Below are 27,742 nucleotides of genomic sequence, written 5' to 3'. Positions count from 1 at the left end.
GTCTGTAGCTTAGTTAGTGCCGACAATAATCATATCCAAGCATTGAAAGAAAGCGATATATCTTTTCCTTCACTTGGTGAACGAGCATAAGCAAGAACAACAAGAACGACCGCGCGTTTACCAGTTCATGACGTGGCCCTGGCGTGGCTCTAAGAAACAATAACAAAAAGGACAATTTGCAAAAGTGACGTCAAAACAATTACGTGCAGAACTATGCTTGATAATAAAATGAAGTGAGCTGAGCCTCTGCCCAGGTGCTGCTGCTGCTGCTGCCGTGCCGGTTGCGGCGTTGGCGTTTGTATTCTCAACTGCTAAAACGTGCTCAAGTGTTGACTTTTATAAATTGTGCAGTCGTTTTTCTTGCCAAGCCTCAGCCCCAGTATCAGGCGGTGCCACGACTGACCCGCCTGCACACCTGCCTGCCAGCGCAGACACCTGGCCCAATGTGTTGCGCTGCTCAACTTGGTCAGCAATTAATTACACACACAACGACCGACGGGCTGTCAGTCTGTCGGCCGGCACTTCATCAGTTGGCGGCCAACAGCTTTAAAAGCGCATTTAAGGCGCAAATTTAGTTGGGCCAATCGCTCGCCTCCAGCCTGTAGCCTGATCTCTCAATAAGCCGCGTTCTCCTTGCCGCAGATTTATATTTGGTTGCCACGCTTCACTGGCCCCCAAATGACATTTCAGTGGAGTGTAGCCCCAGGGGCTAGCCGAAAGGGGTGGCTCTGGGGCTTTGGATGAGGCTAAGCTTGGCTGGGTTAGTTTGTCTCCCGCTCGGCGCGTTAAAATAATTTCAGGCTTTCTTTTCATTTGACGCCGAACGCTTTGCGGTTTTTCTACAGCCCTTCCAGCAATTAATGCCAACAGATTAATTATACGCATCGCTGCATAATTTGCTGTCTGCTTTTAAATTTATTTTTATTTCTATTTTTATTTTTATGTGCTTGATGTCCCCCCACGCAGAACGTGAGGGAATGCAGCAGAAAACAAAACAAAACAAAGTCAGTCCTCGACATGGCTCGAAATGCAGATATCCTGGGAAAAATTGATGTTGCAATCGATATTTATTGATTTTCGGGAACGTGTTGAAAACAGAATTTAACTCAACTGCTTGATATACTGTTTATGATATATGAAATCCCAAATACCAATACACCTCATCAAAATCATCAATAAATTGTCTTGCTGATCGATTTTGATCGAACCAGATTTATATATGCACCGCATCAAAGTATGTTTGATCTGAGTCTCCAAATATGTTATTTCTAAAAATCCCAAAATTGACTCGATCGATATTTATCGATATACTTTTAAATAATCAGATCAATTTTTATCGAGCTTTTTTAGTTTAATCGATATTTCTAAAATGTTTGTTATATTTGCCTTGAGCTGCCGCACTAATCTGTTGCCACACCAATATACTCTCACTTTTTAAACTTTTTAATGTCTACAGGGTATATAGAGTGTAAAAAGGGACAGTATCGCCTGGCTCTAATGAGTGCACATTAGCTTGAGTTTGGCATTAAGCAAAAGGCGGTCATAGAACCTCAATTTGTCGGGATAATCAAGCTCGAACAGTCTCTAGACTTTTATAAATATATATCTTATTTTTTGCTTTTTGTCCCCGGGTCTAATAACAAATTTAATAAGTTTGGGCGGTGCGAACTGGCCGCATATATTTTAAGTGAGTGCAATTTGGTATTGATAGGGCTGATAAAGCAATTGGGTGTGCGGTCTCAGCAGGCGGCAGCTGTCGCTGGCCTATTATTTATATGACTTTGTTTAGTTTGGGCAGCAACTTTTTGCTGTTGTTCATTTTGTTCTTTGGGTTGCGTGCCATAAATCTAAAAGTCTTGCTTGTATTAATGTGTCAACTACAGGGCAAGTAACGCACAGGCCTGAAATACACTGGTCACAGAACTTCAATCAAGTGCAAGCCAAAGGCAAAGGGCAGTGTTTGAGCACTTGAAGTCGCATATGGCCAGGCGTTCAGCCGTGTTAATGTGATAACTCATATATTTGACTCAGAAAAGGATGTGAAGTGTAGGGTATTCAGAGGCAGGGGTTAAGATTAGTTGTGACATTCATGTTGATTTATGTGCGGCACACGGTGCGTATGATTTATGTTATATTTATGAGAACCTAATAAATAGGTATATATGTATATGCCAAGCGAACATGTCATTAAAGCGCACGTTAATTGCGTATTATAATATATTAAGGACACATTAGGCAGGACACTATCTGACGACAAGCGAAAAGTGCCACACAAAAATGCCATTAAACAGTTTCCTCTATTACAAAATGGCCCGGGGCAAGGCATTCGCTGCAGCTGCGCCTGGGCCAAGGCGACAATTTGTGCTCAGAGTATTTGCTTAGCCGTATTAAGCAATAAAAGCACTGTAAAAAGCATAAAATAAAAGCACTGGAACTGTGAGAGTGTACAAACAGGGCAGGGTCAGGAGCAGCAGGAGCGGCAGCAGGATGTTATGGCGTATTAAGTATTATAAAAGGCAATTTGCAAATCTCATATAAAAGCCACACGGCATAGCACAAAATCTACATACTAACTGCCACACATACACACGCACACATACAAAGATTTGGATAGCAGGCGGGGTCATGAGGCGGCAATCATTAGCAACAAGAGGAGCATAAACAAACAAAAGCACAAATAAACACAGCCTACTTGCCGTGTGGTTGCCTGGCAACCGCAAGCGCCCATAAGGCACCCGAAAAACAGCCACGGTACAGCCGGTTGGCACGCCCCAAAAGAAGCAAAAGTGAGAGGCGGACATTCAATTGCCATATGCCAGCCGGTGTTGATAATTGTGCCAGAATTAAAAAGATTTAATAGCAAAGCTGCCGCTTAATCTGCTGGGGCTGGCTTCTCAGACAACATTCGAGTTGGTTTTTTATTTAATTTCTTTTTTTTTTGTCTCTTATCTAATTAAAGGAGCGTCGCGTTTGTTAACCGCCCATTTTGAGAAGTGCAAGAACTTGAAACTTAAGATCTCCACTCTATCTCTTTTTCTCTCTCTCTCTCTCTCTCTCTCTCGCACGTACCTCTTGTCTGCAGGTAATTAACATTTTTATGTACTTTTCCTGACTGCCTGCCTGCCTGCCTGGTTGCCACATAATTAAAACGTTGATTTATGCAACAGATAATAAATTCAACAATGCCAGTGCCACCGGTACCTGCCCAACCTGCTCATTGCAGCGCGCCTTCATCATTTCGTTCTTGTATTTATATTTTTTTATTCCCATTTTTATTTACGAGTGCCGGGGTATGTTCGCACTTTATGTTGTATTTATTTTATCAGCGTTTCGATAACGATGCTTAAAAGCATTTTTAATAAACCAATTTCTTGCGCTTCTGCACACACACACTCATATATATTTATATACACAAACACTTACACACCTTTTATTTGTTACGCTGATTAAATTTGTGCGGAAGGAAAAACAAAATAATGAGCATCGGATAAGGACCGACGACTTAATGTCCTTGCTGAAATATGCCAGGGCTGCCTTCATTATTTTATTTGTAGATAACACATAACCAATGGGCCTCAATTAATTTATTTGGCTTTTTTTTAATTAATTGGCAAACTTTGAACCTAAGATAAAACACGCATAATAATTATAAATTTATTTGTTTCTTTAAAGTATTTTATGTTCAAATTGTGACAATTTTGACCTGTTGTTCATGACCGCCGTTTATAATATCGATAGGCCTTAAAGGTATTTTATTGGTAAAGATAATAAAAGAAAGTTATCATTAAAAATGCAATTACTAACTGCAAACGCAGTGCACTTTGTCAAGTTTGACATAGTAAAACACACACACATATATTATGTGTATGTTCTATTGTGTGTATATTAAATGTCACCTGTTTTTTTTTTTTGGTACGCGCTGCAATGGGGCATATCGGTTATTGATTGAGTTCACTTGAAGCAACTCCATTAATTTTTAAACACTTCAAAAATTGCGTATTTTTTGGCATGTGCATTTTTGATTTATGGCAAACGAGCCGCCGTCGACGTCAATCAATTTTGAGTTTTTTTTGTTGTTGTTATTTTTTTAAATTGTATGCAGGAATATGAAGCTATCGCAGTGAGGGGCGTGAAGCTGTGGGGCGTGGTGCAGCAGCAGCAGCGGTGGCCAATCAAACTTTTCCAATAAAGTCTTTAGCCTAAAGACAGCGGATAAATCAGGCAATCAGCTCGAAAAGGGCTGTGCCGACAGCAACGAACATAATTTATGGCAAGTGCTTTAAACTTGCCGCTTGCTACAAAATGACTCTCGGGCGGAAGACACACCACGCAGAGCGAGAGAAAAGGCCAAAAGCAGACACTGTTAATATGCGGCTGGGCCAAATCAAAGTCAGAGTAACAAAAAAAAAAAAAAATAGCAAAAAGTTGGCTGCAAAAGTGCGAAATTTAACTTTGTCGATTACACCGTCGAGACCAGATCACATTGCGTATACGTATACGTAATAATGGCCGAAAAAGGCAGGTGCCACGTGGATAGTTTGATGCGCAGCTTTTCCGGGCTAGCCAACGAGCTTGTTAATAAAAAGGCCAGTCAGGCAAATGAAAAATACTTTTTGGGGCTGGGGCAAATTGACTTAATCTAAAATAAAAGTTTAGTGCGTTCGCCCGCACACAAATATAATGGGGAGCTTGTGGAGCAAGGGATAGAGAAAGAGATGGAGAGGGTAAAGTTCAGAAACGATATTTTTATAGCAGTGTCCGTGTATGTGTGTGTGTGTGCTGACGATGAGGTAAACGAACCAAAGCAAAGACACACACTGCAAAGGGCTGAGTGCGAGGGCTGCGCATATGGGCGGGCATGTTAATTTCCCAGGAAACGCACGATAAAGTTGAATGCTTTTTCGAAAAACTATTTGACTTTGAGCAAAGGGTAGACGCCTTACAAATACCAGCTCAAAGACTCGTTACATTTATCACAATTTGAGCGTATGTGCGAGTGTATGGGTTTGTGTGTGCATTTACCTAGCACATATGCAAAGCGTCGCAATTGGAATCGGGAAAGAGCTGAACCTGTAACAGAAGGTGGAGGCACTGAACATGCGCCCGAATTAAATCAAATAAAAAAGTTTTAATAAGGAAATAAATTTTGTGCAAAATGCTGAAAAGGCAACAAGATTTACGATGCACAAAAAGATAAATTTACAAATACACACACACACACTCACGCAGGCAGGCAGCTGTAACACATATGCTAAATGGGCATTAGAAGGGCGCAACAAAGTTGAACTGCAAATGAAATGGCAATTCGTTTATTGCCCTCCACAGTATTTATGGCAAGCAAATAACTATATCTGCATAAATGTGTTTGTGTGTGTGTGAGTGTGTGCATAATGTGACACAATTACATTGAAAAGCTCATAAAACGAGCGAAGCATTTGAATTGGCAAATAAGCCGCAGCTTAAATGCCAAAGCAAGCAGAAAGCAATTGCCATTTAAATGCTGCCCAAAATCAGCACTCGCATTTGCCAATAAAAATAAAACAAAAATAAAAATCAAACTAAATACAACAAGCACACACACAAATAAAAGAGCACATAAAAAAGAAAACATATTTAATTTCCGCAGTATAAACACAACTGACTTGTGATTATTTCCGTTTATGATAGTTGCGCAATTTTTGGCATTTTTGGCTGCATCATGCTGCGTAGCTGAGAGCTGAAAAGGATACTCAAAACACAAACAATACACTTACACACACATACAATACACACACAAATATACAGCACAGCACAGCTTGTGCCAATTTCTGCTGTTCGTTTTTTTCATGACAAGCAACAAATTTTTGTAGTGTGCATATTTTTGTTTGACTAGCACACTCATGTAATTCATATACTCACACACTTATTCATTTACTCATTCATTCATTCATTCACTCGCACATTCATCTAAGTCATTTGTTATATTAATTTATATCGCACAGCAAAGCTGCAGCCTGCATGCTTTTTATAGCTGGCAGGTCGAGCAGTTTTTTAGCTGATTGTTTGCACTAAGTACATATATATGTATATATTTATCCCTTTTTTTGCATATTGTATATATATTTAATATTTTTGCATTTCACTTTTGCCTTGCATTTGAATAATAACACTCGGTTTTTACTTTTATTTTACACTCTTGGCTGGGTTGGCTCAGCAGCTTGGCACTGCGGCCTCATAATTAATTAAAATATTCAAAGGTCAGCGGGGCGTATGCGTAACTTGGGCTTGTTTCTTTTTGTCTTCTTTTTTGTTGTTGTTGACGGTCCTCCTGGTCCCGGGGGCTACTTTAAGGCCTGACCCTTGGAGTTTATCATGATGTGCGCCGCTTGAAAATGACTTTTGTAGACTCTTTGGCTCTGGCATTACGGATTTTCGGCGGGCTCAAGTGCTCGCTTTTGGTGCCTTTTGTCCCTTTCGGACCGAGGGGCACCCACTACTCCGACTACGTCCCTGGCTGTCAGTTACTAAGCATGTTTGCGGGGGCGGGGGGCAACGTATAAGCTCTAAGTGAGTGCCTGGCCTGACTTTTGCTATAGTTAACCGCCAGCCCCTTAATCTTCCTGCCCACCTTTCGCTCTTTCTCATCAGCAGCGCCGCATCCGCTTAACGCATTCACAATTTGCATGCGCTGCTCCCGAGCGTTTTGTCAGCTTTATAATTAAAGCAAAAGTTAATTTTTTTCGACTGTGTCATAGTGAGACCCGCCTGTGCCCCTCCACCTCGCTTTCCCCCCATGCTGCTGCTGCCGTGCGCTGTTTTGCATGCGCCCTTGCCGGAAAACTCATTATTTTTTAAATGAAACTCTTGCTTTGTGCCTCGCGCTCTGCCTTGTGTGTTTGTCTGCCATTGTACTCATGATGATCCCAGTCGCAATTAACTCAAGAAAATAATGTTGCGGCAATGACGAGCAGAAACGTAATATTTTTGCCCCTTTTTCTAGCCCGCCCCCTTCCGACCCTCTTACCCCACAATCTTGCCAGCTAGTCCCCTCGCAGACAACCAATATGAGCATGTTGCATTTGTAATAAGCATGTAAATGAAAATGAAAATGGAGTTTAAGTTTTTCCGCAGCTGGCAACTGAAATTGGAAAATGGAGTTGTTCTACCCTTAGCTCAAGTTCTCATTTATATGCCAATTGCATGTGCTGTTAATGTCAGCTGCCAGGGCAAAACTGGGTCCAACTATTTGCGAAATAGTTGAAAGCTGTTTTATTGTCATACAATAATTATAAATTTGTGTTAAATGCGAATCCTTAAAGGACGCATTGACAGCGCGCGCATTCCAATGCAGACTAAAAGCAATTTGAAAGTTTGCATTGAGCGCGTGTGTGTCTGTCGGTGTGAGAGTGTGTGTGGCACTTGAGAAGCTGGCGCTGCTTCTGCTGCTCTGAATTCCTTGAGCTGAATTGCGCGCAGGTGAGGGTAATTGAAATGTATGCGAGGCTATGCGGGTGAACAGCAGCAGTTTAATGAACTTTGGCATGCATGCACCATGCAGACGAGCACACACATACACCCCCCCCCCCCCTTTCCACACACACACACACCTACTCACACACACACACTCAACCCTACCCTTGTCTCATAAATGCTTGCATGCTTGTAAGAATTGCTTAGCTGGGATTTGCTTAATTTTAGCACCACATCGCAGCATGCCAAGGCAACGCCACAGCCCATTTCAAGCAGCTGCCCCGCCCACTCTTACGCCCGCCTACTTGCTTATGGCCAGCTTGGGAATTGCGTCACACGCGTCGTATACGCAACGTTTCAACTCACTTGATTTTTGTTTTATTTTCCTCCTCTTTTTTTTGTTTAGACCCTTTTGAAGCTTTTGGTTTTCATTTGGCTTGAACTTGTTACGCATGCAAATGGCTGCGTCTATGTCTGCGGCCGTGCGGCCACTTGACAGTCAATCAATCGAATGCAAATATTTGTCAGTTGGTTTTCGCATTGTTTCGCGCATTCGCCACACATGTGTCGCTGAAGAGCAGCCACCGCTGCCGCATTTGAACTTCAAAGTTCTGCATAAACACTTCACACAAAATTCAATGACAACTCTAATAAACAGACACTCAACTGGCAGTCGGGGCAACAACTGTGCCCTGGTAGGCGTTGCAGAGCCACATAGACAAGTCAAGCAGCCAGCCACACACATACACAGCTGTGTTTGATGTGTGCGCCACAAATTGCTTTGATGGTCACCAGCGAGAACTTTGTGTGTTTATTCCGACTGAAAGCTATTCGAAATGTTAGCAAATGAATCTCTTGAATCTGATTAATCTCTCAGAGGCAACCAAATGTAATGCTACATATTGCTTTGGCTAGAGTTGGCCTGAATTTGGCTTGCGTTGCCTTGGAATGCATAGAACTGAAAGGCTCTCAAAGTGAAATACTTATTTGTGCTGAATCTGGGGCGAAAACTGTGCTGTGGTAAGACTTGATTAAGCAGGTGTAGTTGTTACCTATGGCAAAAATCAACGGAAAATGTTTTAGTTTCACAATACCCTATATGAAAGAGATAGAGGGAATCACCCAGTTCTCATGATAATCTGAGTCGATCTAGTCATACCAAATCCGAATGATGAAATGAGCTCAAACTTGATGTTTATTGGCTAGGTACTGAGTATCTCCTAGTGAAGCACTTCTGTCTACAGAAATTGAGTGAAACTTTAATTATATACAGCGCATATCTGTTAAGAATCTGTAAGGATATTTACGCAACGGCAACCCGACGATAAACGTTTGATATAGCTTTAACATTTATTTTATATTCTGCCGTTTTCCTATCTCTGCAAATGACTCTCAGCTTTGCTGGCAACAATTAGCCTGCCCTTACACAGGCTGTGGCCACGTGTAGCTTCGAGGCCTAATTCTGCTCCACATTCCAATACGAAGTTCTTTGCTACGGCCACGCCCTGAAGGCCTAAAGCACACACACACTCGCACACGCATTGAGGGAGAGACAGAAATAGAGAGAGAGAGAGAAAGGCCAGGCATAGATAAAGCCCATCATAAAATGCACAAATTTGTGTCGCTTGGGGAGCACTTTACATACGCCGGCTATTGGCAAAGCTAAATCCGACTCCAAATCGAATCCTCAAGCTACACATGTGTCCTCCAATATTAGTTCAATAGACCGCAATACAACGTTCGCCTGTTAGCCTGGCTCGGTCGGTCGGTCGACTCTTCCGCAAATCCTTTGAGGTCAGCTAAAATGCTGGGCAAAACTTTTGCAGCAGCACAAATGTGCACACACATAGACACGCACATACACACATATATATGCATAAACTAAAACACACACACACCACACACGGCACTTCGATTTCTATTATTTTGGGTGGCGCAGGTCAGGCTACAGCTTCAGTTCAGTTCAGCCGCATTGCATATGGAGGCCACTTTATTGGTCTTCCACTGATTTTGGCTGCCATCTCGAAACGGTTTTTGGTTTTGGCGAATTCGCAGCACACAAAAATGTATGAAAATCGTTAGCTGCCGTTGTTGTTGTCGTTGTTTTGCTTGTTGTTTGGCCGGCACGGAAATCGCCTTAGAGAAAATATTGATGCCACGGGGCGCTAAAACCCCAAACTTAAACAGAAACCCAGAGCGAAAAAAAACCTCAAACCTAGCTAGCCTAAAGAGGACTCGTCTCTGGGCCATGTTTTACTGCAGTTTTTGTTTGGAGTTTTATGTGCCACATCTATGGGCCTGTATTGCGCTTGTCTGTGTGTAAGCTGCCACCAACAACAACAATATCAAGAGCAACAACAATAACAATAACAATAGCCTCGGGGCATATTTCAGAGTGCGCGCTGTAAAAATCATTTTATGAGTTTGCATAAAATTTTGTGGTTTTCACGCCCATGTTTATTGCAAGCGGTCGCATATGTTGCCCCATTGTTGGCAACGGACTCCTCTATTGATTTTACTTTTTTTCGTTAGCTCGAGCTAAAACCAAACCAAACCAGACTAAAGCCAAACCAGACGACTAGCTGGCCAATTTTTTTAAACCAAAATAATTTTGTTCTGCTGCTGCTGCAATTTTTTCCTATGGACTTGCATAGGGTATTATGAATTTGGCTTGAGATGTGTTGGCTACTGGGCGGGGGGGGCAGAGTGTGTGAGAATTCCTCGAGTTTTAACTTTCTGCTCTTTGGTAAGGAAAACTAAATTATTTTTATGGTAACTACTTCTCCCTATACAACTTTAATATTTTAACAGTTCTGGCTGTAAACGTATATCGAGCAATATGATAAGCTTTGATATTTTAATTTTATTTAATTAATGCATCCATAGGTTGTGCTTGTCAATTTCGAGGCGTAGACTCTGGTGGATAGACATAGAATCAGACAAGATCAAGAATCATATATATATTCTTTTTATTTTTATTTATGTCTCCCTCGGCCTGTTACTTGCTTATGCATTTTCAATTATCTCAGGGCATAAAACCACGTATCTTCTGATTTCAGTACCTTCAGTGCATTTCAGTTCATTTAAACTCAATTTTATGCTCAAATTGACAATTACTGTGGTTTATAGGAGACTTGGTAGTTGGCTTAAACGCGGGAAAACAGCTTAAAGCAAGCGAATCGTTGTGGTTGGCTTTTTTAATTTCACCCATTTATTGATTTCGCACCAGAGTTAAATGGCCGGCGGCTTATTAAATGATTTGCTCATGTCAAATAGCCATCAAATTTAATTTGCCAAAGGCTAGGGCACGGCCGAGGCATGCAATTAAATGTCCCAAACGGCTCAACACCTGCACGCAACAAGGTGGCCAGCCCCTGCCCCGCGACGCGGCTCCACTGCCCGCAGCCCTCAGTCCGCTTTTGGCCAATTTCCGGTCATTTTAATGACAGCAAAAATTTTAATAAGCATGCATTAGACCAATGCCAAAGCCGCAGCTAACATTCGACCCAAAAGTTGTTGTTTTTTTTTTGTTTTGTTCTTTGGGTAATTACCTAAAAAGGAGAGCGCGGTCGGAAGCCGCCTTAAGTTAAGTTTATCTAAACGAGCGAGCTTTTGGCGAAGATTTTGTTTCTCTTACTTCTTGACCGGGTTTATGGGCAGCCTCTTGGCAAATCCCGGCACGTATTTGGCAGCTCTGCGGCTATAAAAATGCCACTTAAACCCAGACAACGACGACGCTGTCCGGCGGCTAACAAAAAACAATTAATAATGCCGTATGCAACAATAACCTTTTGTTTTTAGGGCATATAGGCGGGGGTGTGGGTGAGGAAAGGCACGAGCACTCCAAATCCACATGCATGCAATTGGCAAGCGGGACTGCGGCTGTTTCTTGGCTCTGGCCTGCAGGTGAAATAAATTATTATTTATTACGGTCATTAGGGCTTAATGGTGGCAATGATGTCCACCACGCACAGCGTTTTGGTTCGGAAGCGGCGGCGTTCCTGCCACGGGCACGGCCACAGTCAACTGCCACGGACTTCCGGCGCTTAATCGAAAACGAAAGAGAAACATTTGCGCGCCGGATCAACCTTTGTGGCCACTTTAGCGGCAGCTGCGGGCCAACAGGGGTCGCCTGGCTGGACCCTTTTTAATGGCAACCGGTTCACATTATGCGCTGGCCGCCTGCGTATTGTCCTTGAAAACAGGCAAAAAATAAAAAAAAGGAGAGAAAGAAAGAAATCCGGCGGGCCTTTATCGTAAATTCTGAGCATTATTATCTCGAAGCTTGGGCGTGTGAAAATATATTTATGCATTGGCAAACTTTTGGCCTCAGTTGTCATAAATACAAGGGCCGAAAGGCCAAAGACCGTAGCATAATTTAGGCGCTTCACACATGCACACGCACACACGCACGCACGCACACTGGCACACACACTGGTTGGCATATTAATGGTGCTGCCAGGCCTGACACATTGTAAATTCAAATGCATTTCTCTGGCAGCTGTGACTCAGCTTACTGTGCGAGCGCCCAAAAACTTGGCCCAAAGCTTTTACCGCAAAGTGAAAACAATCAATCAAAATATGCACACGGGCGGGACGACTCAGACGCCGCGGGGCGGGCTAAAGGAAATGAAAATGGAAATTAATTTCATGCATTTATGAGACGCATATACGCCGTGGCGACAATTTCCATAAACCATGCCGCTACACACACACACATACTCTGACAGCTAGAGATTATTTCGTGCAAATGCTAAGAAAAAAAAAGAAGGGAAATCAGAAATATCAAGTATACGCGTCGGTGACTCGCAACAATTGTGCAATGTGCAGCGGCTGATTTATTTACCACGCGAGAATTACGCGGCTTCTTCTTCTTCTTACTCAGATCGGGACTCGGCAGTTGTAACTTCAGCTCCAGCGCCTTCCTCTTTATGTATATATGTGTACACTCATATACACACATATGTAGGCATGTAACTGTGTGAAGTTTGCAATTTCTGACACAAAATTACATGCACTTTCCTGTGTGTATGTGTGCATGTAATTGCGCTTGTAGTGCAGAGTGTGCCGTTTACTTGCACCAGTTTCTGTTGTCGCAGTTCCTCCTTGCCGCACACACACACACACACACCAACAACCACCACCCCCACCCCCGTAAACCCAGTACCCTTTCAGCCGCCACACCCAGCATGCTGCTGCTTTGATAAATGCGCATAATTTCAGTAGTTTTTCTTGAAGTAGTGCAGCAAAAAGTGTACCGCGCGATTGTGTTACGTATTTGTGTCTGTATAGGTGTGTGCTAGTGTGTGTGTGTAATATGCGCTCGCTGCTGTGTTTTATTGATCACAGCGTCGTGTTAAATATTATACTAGCTGGATGGTTTGTCTTGGCGGAATTATGAAGACGATTACATGACTTTATAGGTGAATATACGTGAGGTGCTTGTGCGTGTGCGTATGTGCCTGCGTATGTGTGCGCATGTGTGTGTGTGTTTGGGTGTGTCTATTTATGAGCAGCGATGCGCAGCGAAAACACCTGACGCTAGTTTAATGAAATACCTGCCACGATTTATGTGCTAGTTGAGTAAAGCGACAAAAAATGTGCGAGCGGCAAAAAGCGAAATTAATTTTCCATAAGTAACAGTGCCGTCGCATTATATTAGGCATGCTGGACAAGAGAATGGAACTAAATAGCTTTCTTAAAATATCCTTTAGAGAATCAGACACTGGCGTCGCGCAATATTTGTCAGGCTGTCCATATTCATTTAGATTAGAGCCAAAGGATTTTAAGTTGAATTAAAAGTTTTATAATACCATAATACGTTTTTATAATACGTTTTCCCTTGTTACGAAGATAAGTAATAACAATTAAATTTTTTGAGATACAATTTAACAATGAAAAAACGGGCGTCGCTCAATATTAGTCATCCTAGCTTTGCTAACTCAGTTAAGAGCCACAAGCTAAGGCTTTTACGTGTAACAGAATATCCTTTAAAATGCGCCTTAAGCTAGCTTAAGTTTTAAGCGCAACTCAGCTTTCATATCGTTTGTTTTTATTTTGTTTTACTCAAATGTTGCACAAAAATCAACAGCTGCAAATATTGTTTTGTTTACCTGTAATCCAGGTGACATATTTTTATAATATTTCTACTTTTAGAGTTTTAGTTTTATTTTTGGTAAACCTTGCACTGCGCCGCACTGCAGTGGCTACGCATAAATGTGCTGCCATTTAGCAAACATTTTTCATGTTGCAGTTGCAAGTTTTGGACAAAAATTTGTTGTTGGGTTGTGCGAATTTTCGGTGGCACAACTGGCGCAACGGCAAACTGTTATCCTGCGTTTTCCTGTAAATAATTCAACTGAAAAATTCATAAAGCTACACCACTTTCTATGTGCCACATTCACGTATCTCACCCGCGCCCCTCTCTTACTCTGTCTCTCTCTCTCTCTCTCTCTCTTGCGTGCTTGTGGGTAACGTACACTGTTGTCCGCTGTTTTGTTTTTCTTTAATTGTTTAGAAAATAAATCACCGAATCTTGAAATAAGTTGACAACACCACATGAAATAAAAACGAGTCGCCACCCAGCGACCCAACTAGCTAAATGGAGCAGCGTGCGCGCGTTGTACGCAGCTATGTGCAGGCGGGTGGTGCGAGGCGGAAACGGAACTAACAAAGCACAAAACGAGCAGAAACAAAAAAAAAATACATACAAAAAAACAAGTAGCTGAAAAAGAAAAATTGGGAAAAAGAAAAATATCAAACGAAACGAACGGAAAAGCAAAATTGCCAAACTAAAACTTTGCTGCAGTCACGAAAAACAAAAAAAAAAAAAACCAGGAGAAGCGGGAGCTCAGGGGGTAAATATTGCGCGCACACACACACACACAGACAGGCATACATGCACACCCACACATTGATATACCTGAATGTGTGTAAAACTTTCATTGTGGCTGTAACAAACGTGGCCCAGCACAAAACAATTTACGAAAATTTGTACAATTTGGAAACTTAAATAAACACCGAAAATGCTTTTTATTTTTATTATAACTGCCACCATTTCACTTAACACATACACACGCATACACACACACAGGGAGACACTGGCAATAACAGTAGCTGAGCTGTGCCAAATGAGGTCTGAAATATTTGGCAAAATAGTTTTGGCCAAAAGTGCAAACTAAATGAGCTGTTGACACTTGGGACCATACCAAGCAAGGCCCTGACTACAAGGTGCTTACACATATCTAGAAGCAGAAATTAAAACCGAGCACGCCACAATTTTTTTATGCTTCAAGACTTGCGCCAAGTTCAACGTAACGTAAACGTCGCGCCGGCAGGCAATGACACGAAATAATTCAAATGCCAGACCAAAAAATTGCCATTGTGCTTTTTAGTAGTAAATTAACAAGAGACGCACACACACGCGTATACACACAGGCAGCATGCAACACGAGCCGAGCTTGTGTCTGCGGGGCGCCTGGCACTGGCTTAAATTGAAAAACTTTTGCAACTTGCAAGTTTCTTGAATCACTTTTTTCTTCAGCTGTTGCTGCTGCTACTGCTGCTCTTTGTGCGTTGCTAACAACGTGGCAAGGATTCATTGCAGCCCGCCAGCCAGACAGGCAAACAGGTCACGCACACACAAACACACGCAAACTAGATGTGCGTGTAAGCAGACCGTTTTAAGCAGCTTAGGCCGCATACGCTGCGTATACTTAGCACGGCTCAAAGGCCCACAAATTGTGTACTGCTAATGAAATAAAGCTGAAAAAAGCTGCAAGCAGCTGCAAGTTTCAATTTTAATAGGTGTCTGTTCTTGCTCTTTTCGGCTCAAACACTGTTTCAGCTATATTAAAATTTTTAAAAACAATCAAGGTACTGAACGATTCCAGCGATGACAAAAACAAAACAAATTGAATCTTAAAAGAAATGTTTACTTTCCTAGTAAAACATAAATTTAAATTACGCGTTTGAACCGGTTCGATAGAAAAACTGTGGAAGAAATATCTTATAAATTGTTTGAAATTTTTCTCATACTTTTTTAAAAGCCCTCAGCAATTTTTAACAATAAACATACAAATATCACCCGCCTTTTTTTATTGGAAAATCTATTTAATATCTTACTTTGCTTAATGCAAAATGCATGGCAATTTGTTGGGCTGGACAACAACACAATTGCTCAATTATGCAGCTTGAAGGGGCGAGAGGCCACAAGACTGTAAATAAAAATAGCGTAAATTAAAGTCATTCAAGTGAAATGCAGCGGAAACGGAAATGTGCGCAAAACAATTACGTACGTGCAAGCAGGCAGGCGAGAGGCAAATCCGCGGACACACAAACACACACACACATACACACATATATATATTTATATACAAACTGGCGCTTACACGTATGTAGATACAAGCCCATTACAACTACAACTACAGCAACAACAACTGGTCAGCACTTTAAGGGCGAATTTATATAATGCGCATTTTTATGCTGGCACTCAAGTGCAATCAAAATGCGTTACGCGCAATTTCCATTTACAGCTGCAGTGCGGCGGGTTTGTAGGAAGGAGGAGGGAGGAGGCAGGGGGGGGGGGGGGGGCGGTGGCTTGTTTGTTGCATCCACAATAAAGGCCACAAAATGGACATTGTTATATGCCCGTGCATATTTATGGGCTATTTCCAATTGTTTCGCTGCATTTTGCTTTCTGCCTGCAATTGAAATGCATTCAACTTACGGCTAATGACAGGCAGAATCCCTTGCTCCACCCTCCCTAACTCCTGCTCTATATGCATAATGCTCCATGGTTATCTAATATTTTGACCGGCAAATTAAATCGCTTAAATTAGGCGCACTAATTAAAAAGCCAACGCCTGCGGGTGTCTCAATCTGATAAACAAAAAAAAAATATCACATAAAAAAAAGAGACTCAAACACGTTTTACCAAATGTTAAGCTTTTTGCAAATGTGTCGCAATTATTTGCAGTCGATAACGGCGGCATTTGCTGGTGTAATAAATATAAACAAATCGCTTGTTTGGCTAACGACTCCCCAATGCAATCGGACATCCATCATAGGCACTGTGGTCTAGCTACAGTTGCCAGTCGCCAGCATTACGTTTTCTTTATGTGCGCTTTAGCTGCAAATCCCCAAATAAACATTTAAATAATTTACTACGGTCTCTCTCTCAATTACTGTCAACAATAATACGGCACAGCAGTTGCATATGAAATATTTATGACTGTCTTAGTGTGTACGAGCGAGTGTGTCAGGGGTGTATGCCTGTCTGTGTGTGTCATGTGGCATGCCGTTACATTTCCGACAGCGGCAACGACATCGGGGCCCAGACTCAGTGCATTATGCAACAACAATAATAATAACAAGAACAACAACAAACGCATGCCATGACAAACAAAAGCTACAAAATGAAGTATGAGGTCAACATACAACAGCAGCAACAACAACAACAGCAGCAACAAGAAGAAGAAGAAGCAGCAGCAGCACTAAACGAAAAACAACAATAACAAGTATACAAAAGAAAAGCACATGATTGTCGCTTGAAACTTGAGCCACAGCAACTAACCTCATGACATCAGCTTTTTGGTTTTCAACTTATTACAATTTCCATATAACCTCCAACGCGCCCCGAGGCGCTTGCAGCAGGACATGAACGAACCAAGACCCCTACTTCACCCCTATCGCCTGCCAGCAAAATCCAAACAAATGTGCATATGCGAGTGCGAGTTCTATGAAAAGAAAGCACAAGCAGCAGCAGCAGCAGTAGGAACACAAACGGAGACTGGGCTGATGATTGTGGCAGGGGGGTTAGTGGGCGGCAAATGGCATGTCCTTCACAGCGCTGTGCCCGGGCCCAGTTCCCCTCTGCCCACACTTCAGTCAGCGGGGCGAGCATTTGCCCTTGTTGGCGTGAGCGAAAGAACAAGGCATGCGGGCAGGCGGCAGCAACTGCTGTGGGGGTCTTTAAGTTTTATGGCACCATTGTGTCAAGATAATAATATGTACGTTTGCTCTCTCTCTCTCTCTCTCCCTCTCTCTTTCTCTCTCTCTCTCTCTCTCTCTCTCTCTCTCTCTCTCTCTCTCTCTCTCTCTCTCTCTCTCTCTCTCTCTCTCTCTCTCTCTCTCTCTCCTCTCTCTCTCTCTCCTCTCTCTCTCTCTCTCTCTCTCTCTCTCTCTCTCTCGCTCTCTCTCTCTGTGTGTGTACGTGACTGCATTTAAGTGCATATTGGTGTTGCATAGAGGGAGGGAAAGAGAGAGAGAGAGAGGGCGGGCAAGAGAGCGCGTGGCAGACATTGGCACATAAAATAGCATTCCACTTGCATGACATTTGCTGGCGAATTACTCTAAACTGCTGCATTTAATACAAAAAATAGCAAAAGTAGCAAAAGAAACAAACAACAATAAATAGCATCCCCTCCCCTCACATACACACAGACACTTGAAGGGCAGGCAAACATCAGCTGCTCTTATCAATTTAAATGAATTGCACACGAGTGTGTCATAAATTCATGCCACATGACATTTGCTAATGTTTGTTGCAAATAAGTTGCCATGGACGCGCTTAATTAAATATACCAGCATACTTTTACACACACACATGCGCACACATAGTTACATTGTATTGTAATTAAAATGAGTAGCGGCCGCTTTGGCGATTCTGTGGCTAAATTTCAATTTTAATTTACGGACTTGCAAATTCATTAGCTTTATATGCCTTAGTCCGGCCCTGTATGCGCATAAACATGTATATCTATATATACATACATATTCGTATATATACACTTGAAAACATGACAGCGTTCGGGGACTTCAATTTGTGCTCTGGGATATGTGTTAGATAAAAATATATATAGAAAAAAAGCATAAAAAGCAGTAAAAATTATGAGTTGCTTCAAAAACTTTCTGACCAAATTGCCAAATTTTATTTTTATGCCTTTTAACATAAAAATACAAATACAGAAAAAAAGATACCAAAGTCAGCCGTACGTGCAAACAAATAAACAAACAAAAAGTAACTTGAAAGTATCGCCGCAGATTAAATACTCTTCTAGACAAATTGTTGGCTTTTTTACAGTCAAGTGACGAGAATGATAAAGCACGTATCGTTCAGAAATCTTCACAAACACTCTTTCAATGGGAGCTATAGGTTAAAGAGTTATGATCTGGCTTATTCGATATAGCCTGCGACAGAAAGACGAACCTTTAAGACTGCGAGATTAGTTTTTCATAGAAAAAAGCAGACGAATACTGATCAGGAATATATATATATACTTTGTTGATTCAAAGAAGCCACCTTCTATGCGTTACACACTTCGCATTATTAAATAAAAATACCCTCTGTAAGGGCATATGAATTATAACAGAGGGAGAGAGAGAGAGGAGGGAAGGAAAAAGTGAACTAGCGTCGCGGCAACATCAAGAATCTTTTCCAGCATCTCAAGAAGCAGCAGCTCGCGGTGCCCCAGACAATCTTGTAGCCATTCATTACTCGGGGCTGTGGCCAGTTTTGCATAAACTGTAGCAAGTAGCGGGTAGAGTTGCCTCCTGTTGACCTATAAATAATGTGGCAAATTTGCTGGCACAATAAATAAATTTCATTCTGCATGCAAATCAGTGGGCGCAGTAGAACCTTAGAGTTTTTGCTTTTTTGTATACACACAATTAAGGCAATTGTAAGGCACAGCGGAAGCGGGCAAATTACAATACAAAATACTCTCTATAGAACAGCAGGCAATCCCAATTTAATGCAACTGAAATAAAACCGCTTCAATAAGTACCAAAAACACAAAAAAAAAAAAACAAACAATCAATTGGAAAGTGCCGCAGTCGCATTTCTGTAGTCACATTCTAATTGGATTAATTGGCAGCTTACACTGAATCCAAATTATGCGATTTTAAAAATGTACATTGATTTTAAGCTGATGGGGAAAAAAACAACAACAACAATAGCTACAGCAGCCTTACTGACTAGCTCCGACAATGGGATTTATGCAAGCTGAATTCAAACTTTTATAACTTGGTTAAACAAAAATAAAACCGATTTTGATGCCGACTGGATTTTAATTGACAATTGTTTCTGTTGATTTATTTTGCTTTTACATTGACCAATCTATGTACTATAATTTTTTTAATAAAAAATAAAATACAACATCAATCTCAACATTTGCCTTATGAATTTGCTATTATGCACAACGAAAGAGCCAATTATATTACACTTAAGAAATAATCTCAAGAGTGAGACTAAATGGGGTATAACTATAATATTTAAAAATGTTCCCTCTTTTTAATGTTTTTCCAACCACAAAGCAGTAACATGTATTTAGACCAGGCCTTAGGCCAGGTCTAAATACTTAAGTTGTCTCGTTTTCTATATTACTACGACTGCATTTATGATCTGCTTGTTTGAACTTCTTTTTCTATATTTCTGATTTGCAGAATGCGTCGACTAACTACATGATTCAAGCAGAACTTATTAAGAGAGCAGCGCCAGCAACTGACAATTCCCCCAGGGGAAGAACGAAAAAGTTGCTAGTGGGAAAAGATATTACATTAAAAGCGATTCATCATCAGCTTGACGCGTGATTTTTGTTGTTATTCTTGGAAGAGCAAAAGAAAAACAACAATAACAACAGTAGCTACAGCAAATTGAATGTAATTTCATAAAAAGCGAGTGTTAATTTTTTTCTGTGCAACACAATAGCAGCAACAAGAATAACATGCTCGTGGCTTAATGTGCTAATGCGCAGTGACATGAAAAATGATGGAGAACATGCAAGTTTTGCCCCAACCAAGCAGCCCAACCAAAGGAGCAGCAAACTAGCCAACTTATAGTAAAGAAAGGAGCCAAACAACAAGCTGCAAATTTGATACATACAAACAACAAGCGAGGCAAAAAGAGTATAGCAGGGTTAGGTGTTGCGCGTTGTCACTGTGGGTGGAATCCGAACAACAACTGGCAACAGGACAACACAGGCAACGCATTGACAAGCGACAACAAAGCGGCGCAAGGAAATAGAAAATAGTGGAAAAAAAACAAGCAGGAAGTGGCAAAAGGACTGCATCGAAGTAGCAACAGAAGCAGCAGAAGCATCATTTATCAGCGCATCAGCTCAGACAAGAGCCACAACAACAACAAGAACAACAGCAAGCAGCAGACATATGTGCGTAAAGTTGTGTTGCCAGTGCTGAAAGGAAACAGCGCGTTCATTCAAAAAGCCATTAACCCTAATAAGCGAGCAACATCAACAACAACAACTACAAGAAGAACAACAACAGCTACGCATGGCATCGATGTGCCATTGTGCGGTTTAGTCACAGTTAAAGACGCCAGCCAGCCAAGTTGCCGCAGCTGTGCTGTAGCTGCCACACGCCGACAATACGTTAAGCGAAGCGCGTGCGTTTTGTTGAGCAGAAGTCTCGTCTGGCCACAAATGTTGCCACCAGGGCTGCTGAGTTTGCGGCTGCTGCGTTTGCCGCTGCATTTAATGGAACTGCGCATACTATTGCTCTGCCTGCCCACGCTGCTGCTGGCCACCACGCTCGAGCCAGGTAAGTTGCCACAAAATAAAACAAAACGAAACAAATCAGAAAAAACAACAATACAGAGTATTGCAGTCAGGCGGTTGTTACCGACTCAACAGTTCAGCTAAATGCAGCTTAAAATGTATTTACATTTTTAACTTTACCGAACTGATCTTTGGAAAAGGTTTTCAGTTGTTGCTGGGTTCTATAGCTTTTTTTAGTTATGCATGAGGAAATATTCCCAACAGAAAGACTGGAAAGTCTGCCTTTAGACTAGCAGACGGACAAAAACATACGATATAGCGCAAAACCAATATACTCTTAATTTACTTGCCGTAAAGTATTTAAATTCGCTATTTAATTAATGCAATAGCAATTTGCGCCAAACAGTTAAAACAGAGTCGGGTTTTAGTGGCCTGACAATTGAATTTAAATGAAATTTTCGCGCGGCATCTCAAAGTATGCAGCAGTTTATTTTAGTATTTGCATAAAACCCACTCTGCGCACAGAGCTAAATATACTGTTTTCTAGGGCCTCGCCCCTTGCCCCATGCAATTAAACGCCTAATCCTAGACGGCTAGGCAAACTTTGCCAATTTACGGATTTATTATGCTAGCAAATTTTATTAGGCCGTGAGAGTGGAGCGCATTAAATTCCAGCGCTAAGTATGCACCTGCGGCTAGAAACTTTTTGCCCAAATATTTTCATTAATGGGCCAAAAGCGACGATGAGCCAAGCTCCAAAAATACGCGCTTGAATGCGACGAGTTGAATGTTTGTCATTCAATTTGGTAAATGTTGTGAAATGTTGGCTGGCCCTTCGTAGGCGTGGCCTAGAGCAGGTCGAGTGGGACGCAGTTTCAGTTTACAGTTTGCCTAAATGTTCGGCCCTGGTCGCACGGCGAGTGCACAGGTAAACATTTTAAAGTCGTCGTCGTCGGCAATTGCTTGGCAAACAATTATTAATTTTTCATCAAGCTCACAGCTCAGCGCTCAGCGCAGAACGCAGGACACGACGCGCAGCTCGCGGCACTTTTTGACCTTTTGCTAATTTGGTTTAAACGAACGCGGCCGCCTAAAAGCATGCCGCACCCCAGCCCCAATCTATGCGCGTGTATGTGTGTGTGTGTCTAAGTTCAAGTGTGTATGCGCGGCATCACGTATACGCATCGTTAGCCGCTCTAAGTTATGGCCAACACGTTACATTCACAAATAATAACGATAATGAAAAATACACAGGGGAGAGATTAGCGTTAAGGGCGACTCGCCCTTTGTTGTTGTTGTTCTTGTTCTTGTTGCCGCTTTCACTTTTTGTTGCTGTTACTGTAACTGTTACTGTTGCCCTTGTGGCTTTGGTTTTGACCTAAAAGCCTGCCCCCATGCGGCATGCGCGTTGCGCTTTGTTTGCCCATTTTTAAGGCCTTCTTGAGAGGCTTTTTTAGTCGCTTCTTTTTTTGTTTCTTTTTTCGTTTTGGTTTTTGCCAAAACGCGTTACGCATAAATTATGAAGCGTAACAAAGCAATGGCGACACCTTATCGGCTCGCGGTGCGCTCATTACGCCGCCTCCGGGCGTGGGATGGGGCTAGCTTGTGTGACAGCGCAAAAATTGAAAATTTATTGCCACGCCTTGTGGCTTTGAAATCTATGCACAAAAAGCCCAAACTCAGCCAAAGCAAATGACAAGAGAGTTTGTTTTTGTTTTGTTTTAAAGTGGCCCAAAAACAAATGAAAATGAAAATGGAAAATATGCAAATAATTCACAAGCCCGAACAGCGGAAAATGCTCCTCACAACTGTCAGACATTTTATTTATTTTTTTCGTATTTCAAAAGAAAAGCCAAACAACTTCTCAGCAACTACTCGGCAAATATTGAAGCCGGCTTTCTGTGAAGCCCTACAGTTCGCACTGCACACATTGAATATATATAAATAAATATATACTATATATAAGTTATATACGCTTGCTGCCAAACCCAGGAAAGTCAGCTTAGCACTTTTAGCTGACAGGCAGGCAACATCAGCAGAAGAAGAAGCAGCGGCAGAAATACACGTGTCAGCTTCTGTCTTCTACAAACACACTTTCTCTTCAGGCCCCACGCCTACACGTTCTGTCTGTCTGCTTGGCTCCGGCAATTTGCCTGCGTCAAGGTCGACAGGGCAGCTTCACACACGCACACTTCACACTCCACACACACCTACACAGCTTACTTTTGCAATGTTTTCCTTTTTTTTTTGCTCTCGCTCCATCCGCCCTTTGCCATTTGTTTACACTCGCGCTCATGTTTCAAGTGCAAATGAGTTTTGCCTTTGGATGCTCTTCTAATGCGCTGTACAATTTCAGCTATTTTGCAAATTTTCTTAGTGGTTTTCATATTAAGCTGAAGGCATTTGTAACGCTAGACGCGCGATCTTTGGCTTAGAGGGGTTACAGAGCTCAGGTTTAGGCAGCCACAGCAGGTGGCTGGCAGCAGCAGGCAGCAAGTGGCAGGTGGCAGCCAGGAGGCTGTCAGGCAGCTTAAAAACTGCTAAGCACTTTGGCCAAGGAGCGTTGAGTTAAGCAGCTTTCGGGCTTAACTGGCGGCAGACAGCGCCAACATATTGACAGCGCATTAAAATATTACGCATACGCCATGCTGCTTGCCTCGCTCGGTATGTATATCTGTGTGTGTGTGTGTATGTGTGTGTTTTGGAGCCAAGTAAAAGACAGATAAATAATCATTTTAGAAACATGAAAAGTGCGCACAACAATAACAACAAGGGGCATGTATCGTGCTTTGGTGCCATAGAACTTAAACGCTCGCAGGATTGACAAGAAATATTTATTATTAATAATAAACATGCAAGCCACGCCAGTCGCACTTGCTGACTTCATTATTTATCGCTTTTCAGTTGCCCACCCAAAAAAAAAAAGCTAACAGGAAATGGTATGAAAAAGCTAAAAGCGACTTTTACATATTCTTTGGTTTACCCTGCAAAAGTTGAGCAAATCAGCAAAGGGTTTACATTGCACAAATCAATTCGATCTGCATGCCAAAGACAATTGCAACAAAATATACAAAAAATTGTTATATTATTTATTATTGTAAGAAAGGCAAAGAAATTACATAATTTGTATACCCTGCAAAACAAGCAAGGGTTTATAAAATAGATAGATAACAGACAGCAAACGGTATGTGCCATGAAATTTAATCAAAAAGCATATTTTATATAAATAGCAAAAGCAAAAGAAAATATTTGCTTATTATCATTTATATTTATATAAAAAGGTAGATTTATGTTTAAGGTATGAGCACTAACTAACCAACTTAACTAACTACAGGGCATTTGCCTTTCGTTCAGTTGGACTCTATTCACAAAAGTTTTTCTGGGTATTTCTGCAGCTTGTGCTATATTTCTGCAGGACATCCGGTTTGTGGGTGGCCATTGGACGAAGGCGTTCGCCATTTCTATTTTGCTTTTTGCTCCAAGTTATATTACAGTTGCCTATTTTCAGGCATTATATAATTCACACGCCTAAACCGCAGGCGGCTGACATGCGCACGTATCGGTCGGAGAAAGGCAAAGAAAGCTGCTAAAGAAAGCAGCGACGCGCTGAAATACGCGACTCTTAGCCATTTTATTAGCAGTGCGTGTTTTTTTACTATTATAGCGCGTACACACACACACGCACACACACTAGACTCGTAGTGCGACTGGCACTTGACCTTAGACGATGCTGGGGACTGGGCTAGCGGTGGCTTTTGCTGCTTGTATTTGTATTTGTGTCTGAGCATTTACATTCCTCTTAACATGCGCAATATATTTCGGCTTGTCAGTGTGCATGTGTGTGGCTGTCGTGTGTGTGTTCGTGTGCGTGTGTTTGTGCTGTCATGCATACAAATGCAAAGATAAAGAATTTTCAGACTTATATTCCTTTGGCTCCTCAGCTGAATATATGTTGACTTGAGCGAAGTGTTTTTGCTGTTGACCACAGAAATCGACCTGACCCTGTCATAAAGCGCTCGTCCTCGTCGTTGCCGTCCCCCTCTGGCATGTTTGTTGTTATTAATGGCGCATTGCTATTGTCTGTCGAGTTTTAATGTGCTCAACGCCAAATAAATATGGTATGTACGAAAAATTTAAACTCAATGCAGCAGCGAGACTTAAATGAAGCTTTGACGTCATTGGCAGCAAAACGGGCGCATAAATTACAGCATGGACAATGCGCATGTACTCGACAAATGCGAGAACGAAACGAATACAAATTCAATAACAAATACAAGTGCAAAGCATAAGACGCACTTACACACACACACACACACACACAGATACAGAGAAATACAAGTGTATAGATATGTGTAGCTGGTTTTGCCCAAAGTATGAACTATAAAAATTTACGAGGCAATAAAAGTGCGAGCTGGCTACGCTGTATTTTATAGCTTACAGCGAGGCAGACAGTAGGTAAATAGGGGGCGAGGGGCGCGGCATTGGGGAGTGAGGCACTGCGCATTGCCTCTTTTTCACGCACAACCAATTGCAGATGGTTGGGTGTAGCAGGCCAAGGTTAAATGTTCACGTGTGCGCCGGCTGCTTAAAAGTTTTTCCTGCACTACGCACCGCTGATTGATTGATTAAATTCCCTTTTACAGCGCTGAGTTTATATTGAAGCCGCGCCTATCAACAAGCAGCTCCCAACCCCCAGCCCCCAGCTCACCTCTCGTTGGTTAGTCATATTCCAGCTGCTTGAGCACGCAACCCATTAAAAAATGCTACATCAAGGAGCAAAGGGACTCGACTTGGCTGTGGTTCAGCGTGGCGGAAATTTAATTTGGCCACGGGTCAGCCACTCACAGTCCGGGTTGCCAGGGCAATCAAAGTTTCCTAATTAAAGTAAACACCAAACTTGATGAAAATTATAGTTGCACTTACTCAGATTCAAATTAGCAGGGGCGTATACTTAATAAATTGCATTCTAATAATTGTCTGTGTCTGCCAGGCAGCATTGTAAAATTGTAAATTTTAAATTCTGTAAAATTGTCCGTTGTTCCTATCGGTTGCTACAACTCTATAACTTATAAACTAATTATATTCGTATTAGGGTCAAAGAAACTTCCTGGGCTTAACAAGTCGGTTGTATAAGCCCACAACTTTGGGTCATATTGCCCTCACTTATGCGGCTCATCCAAAGGTCAGCTATACAACCAAACTGTTGACAAAGTTATTTTCTACTCTTTCTGCTACGCATTTCTTCGAATCTAGAATTTCTTATTTACATAAATAGCTTATTATTAGCTGCAAGTAGCCCAATATAGTACTTACAAGCATTAACAACTATGGAAAGTAATTCTACGTAGATTTCGGCTTATGTTTTTGGTGACGACTATTTGATCTATTAACTACCGCAGTTTAGGTCAAGACCCTGGCCAGACTTTGCCTCATTGTTTAAAGTAACTTTGTTTGTGCAGACTAATTGGATTAATCGGTATTTGCTTTCATTTTAATCGATTTTATTTACCATAAAGTGTGGCGGAGTATGACGCGCCAAATATTAGGGCTTGTGACAAAATTAAGCAGCTATTTAACTGATTAAATGAATAAGAAGAATAAAAAAAGAGTTGCAGGTCATCGTCGTGTGATATGCAAAGAAATTCAGCGGAAATTCTTGAAAATAACAAGTTGCACGAAAAAAGGGAGATATTATACATTTAAGACATTTATAGAGAAATATATAGCTGTTTAATCTAAGAAATATCCATGTTTAACAAATATGAGCCTTTTTATGCGATTTCCCTAAAGTTTAAATAATAGCAGGAGGCCTTTAATATTCGTTTTCGCAATTGAAATGTATTTATCAGACATATATTATATATTTCCTTCACTATCTCTTTCTCTTTTAAAAATGCGCAGTGCCTCACGAGTTGCAATTCAGTAGTAAAAGATTTTTCTGGTTGCCAAGTAAGAATTAATCAAATCTCCGCAGTCTTTTTTTCTACTGAGCAGCACACAAGATAATTGGTCTGTAAACTTAATAACTTCCAGCTAATAATCAATTTTTCAAGTTGGCCACAAACTTAATGTAATTACATTTAGATATAGCAGCATTGCGTGCTACGAAAATAAACACAAATTAAACAAGGACAATAGGAAGCGATTTGTGCCCCCTTCATGAAGTGAGCATGTGTGTGTGTGTTTGCGTGTGACAAAAACAGGGAGAAGCGTTAAGGGCAATCAATAAATGCCATGTCGAGGCAATAGTCGTAAATAACACGCTGAGTTTTTCTATGTCAATCAAATGCTTGATTATTTCAACAGTTGTAACTGATTTTTCAAGACGCGCAGAAAGAGCAGATGGTGAAGGGGACAGGAGTAGATTTTCGCTGGCAATTGCAGTGCGCAATAAAAAAGTTATATATAAATATATTTTTGCTGATTGCCAAACTGAAGTTAAGTTTTGAAGACGCCCTTAAACGCTATTTTTGATTTCACTTTTGACTTGGCGTATTTGTTAGTCTCTTGTCCAACGCTTTGTTTCCCATTTTGATTTCAGACCAAAAGTCAATACTCACAGATAACGATTGGAAGAAGCTATGGACGCGCAATGGTATAAATGCCGACTCAAAATTGGATAATAATCTCGACTCCAGCGACAGTCCCATGTTCGAGGACAGCGAGGTAAGTCGAAAATTGAATGAACTGGACAGACGGACAGACAGACAGACGGACAGAGCGAATGCTCAAACAGTTAGCCCAATTGCAAGGACATCGGACATCGATGAAGTGCAACG

At 41.5% G+C, this 27,742-nt stretch overlaps 1 protein-coding gene across 4 annotated transcripts in view; it reads left to right on the top strand.

Annotated features, from left to right (window-relative positions):
• dpr12 (defective proboscis extension response 12) overlaps positions 1 to 27,742 on the top strand; it is a 92,714-nt gene that overhangs the window by 58,981 nt on the left and 5,991 nt on the right. For all 4 annotated transcript variants that reach the window (XM_002059308.4, XM_070209834.1, XM_015168754.3 and 1 more), the window contains 2 exons: positions 19,894 to 21,006; positions 27,505 to 27,629. In XM_002059308.4, the coding sequence (XP_002059344.1) occupies positions 20,889 to 21,006; positions 27,505 to 27,629 (243 nt within the window). In that variant the 5' untranslated portion in view covers positions 19,894 to 20,888. The remainder of the gene's footprint in view (positions 1 to 19,893; positions 21,007 to 27,504; positions 27,630 to 27,742) is intronic.

This window comes from Drosophila virilis, chromosome 5, assembly GCF_030788295.1.
Source record: "Drosophila virilis strain 15010-1051.87 chromosome 5, Dvir_AGI_RSII-ME, whole genome shotgun sequence".
NCBI classification, from domain to species: Eukaryota; Metazoa; Arthropoda; class Insecta; order Diptera; family Drosophilidae; genus Drosophila; species Drosophila virilis.
Note: the sequence above shows the minus strand (reverse complement) of the source record. Positions and strands in the feature narration are given on the sequence as shown.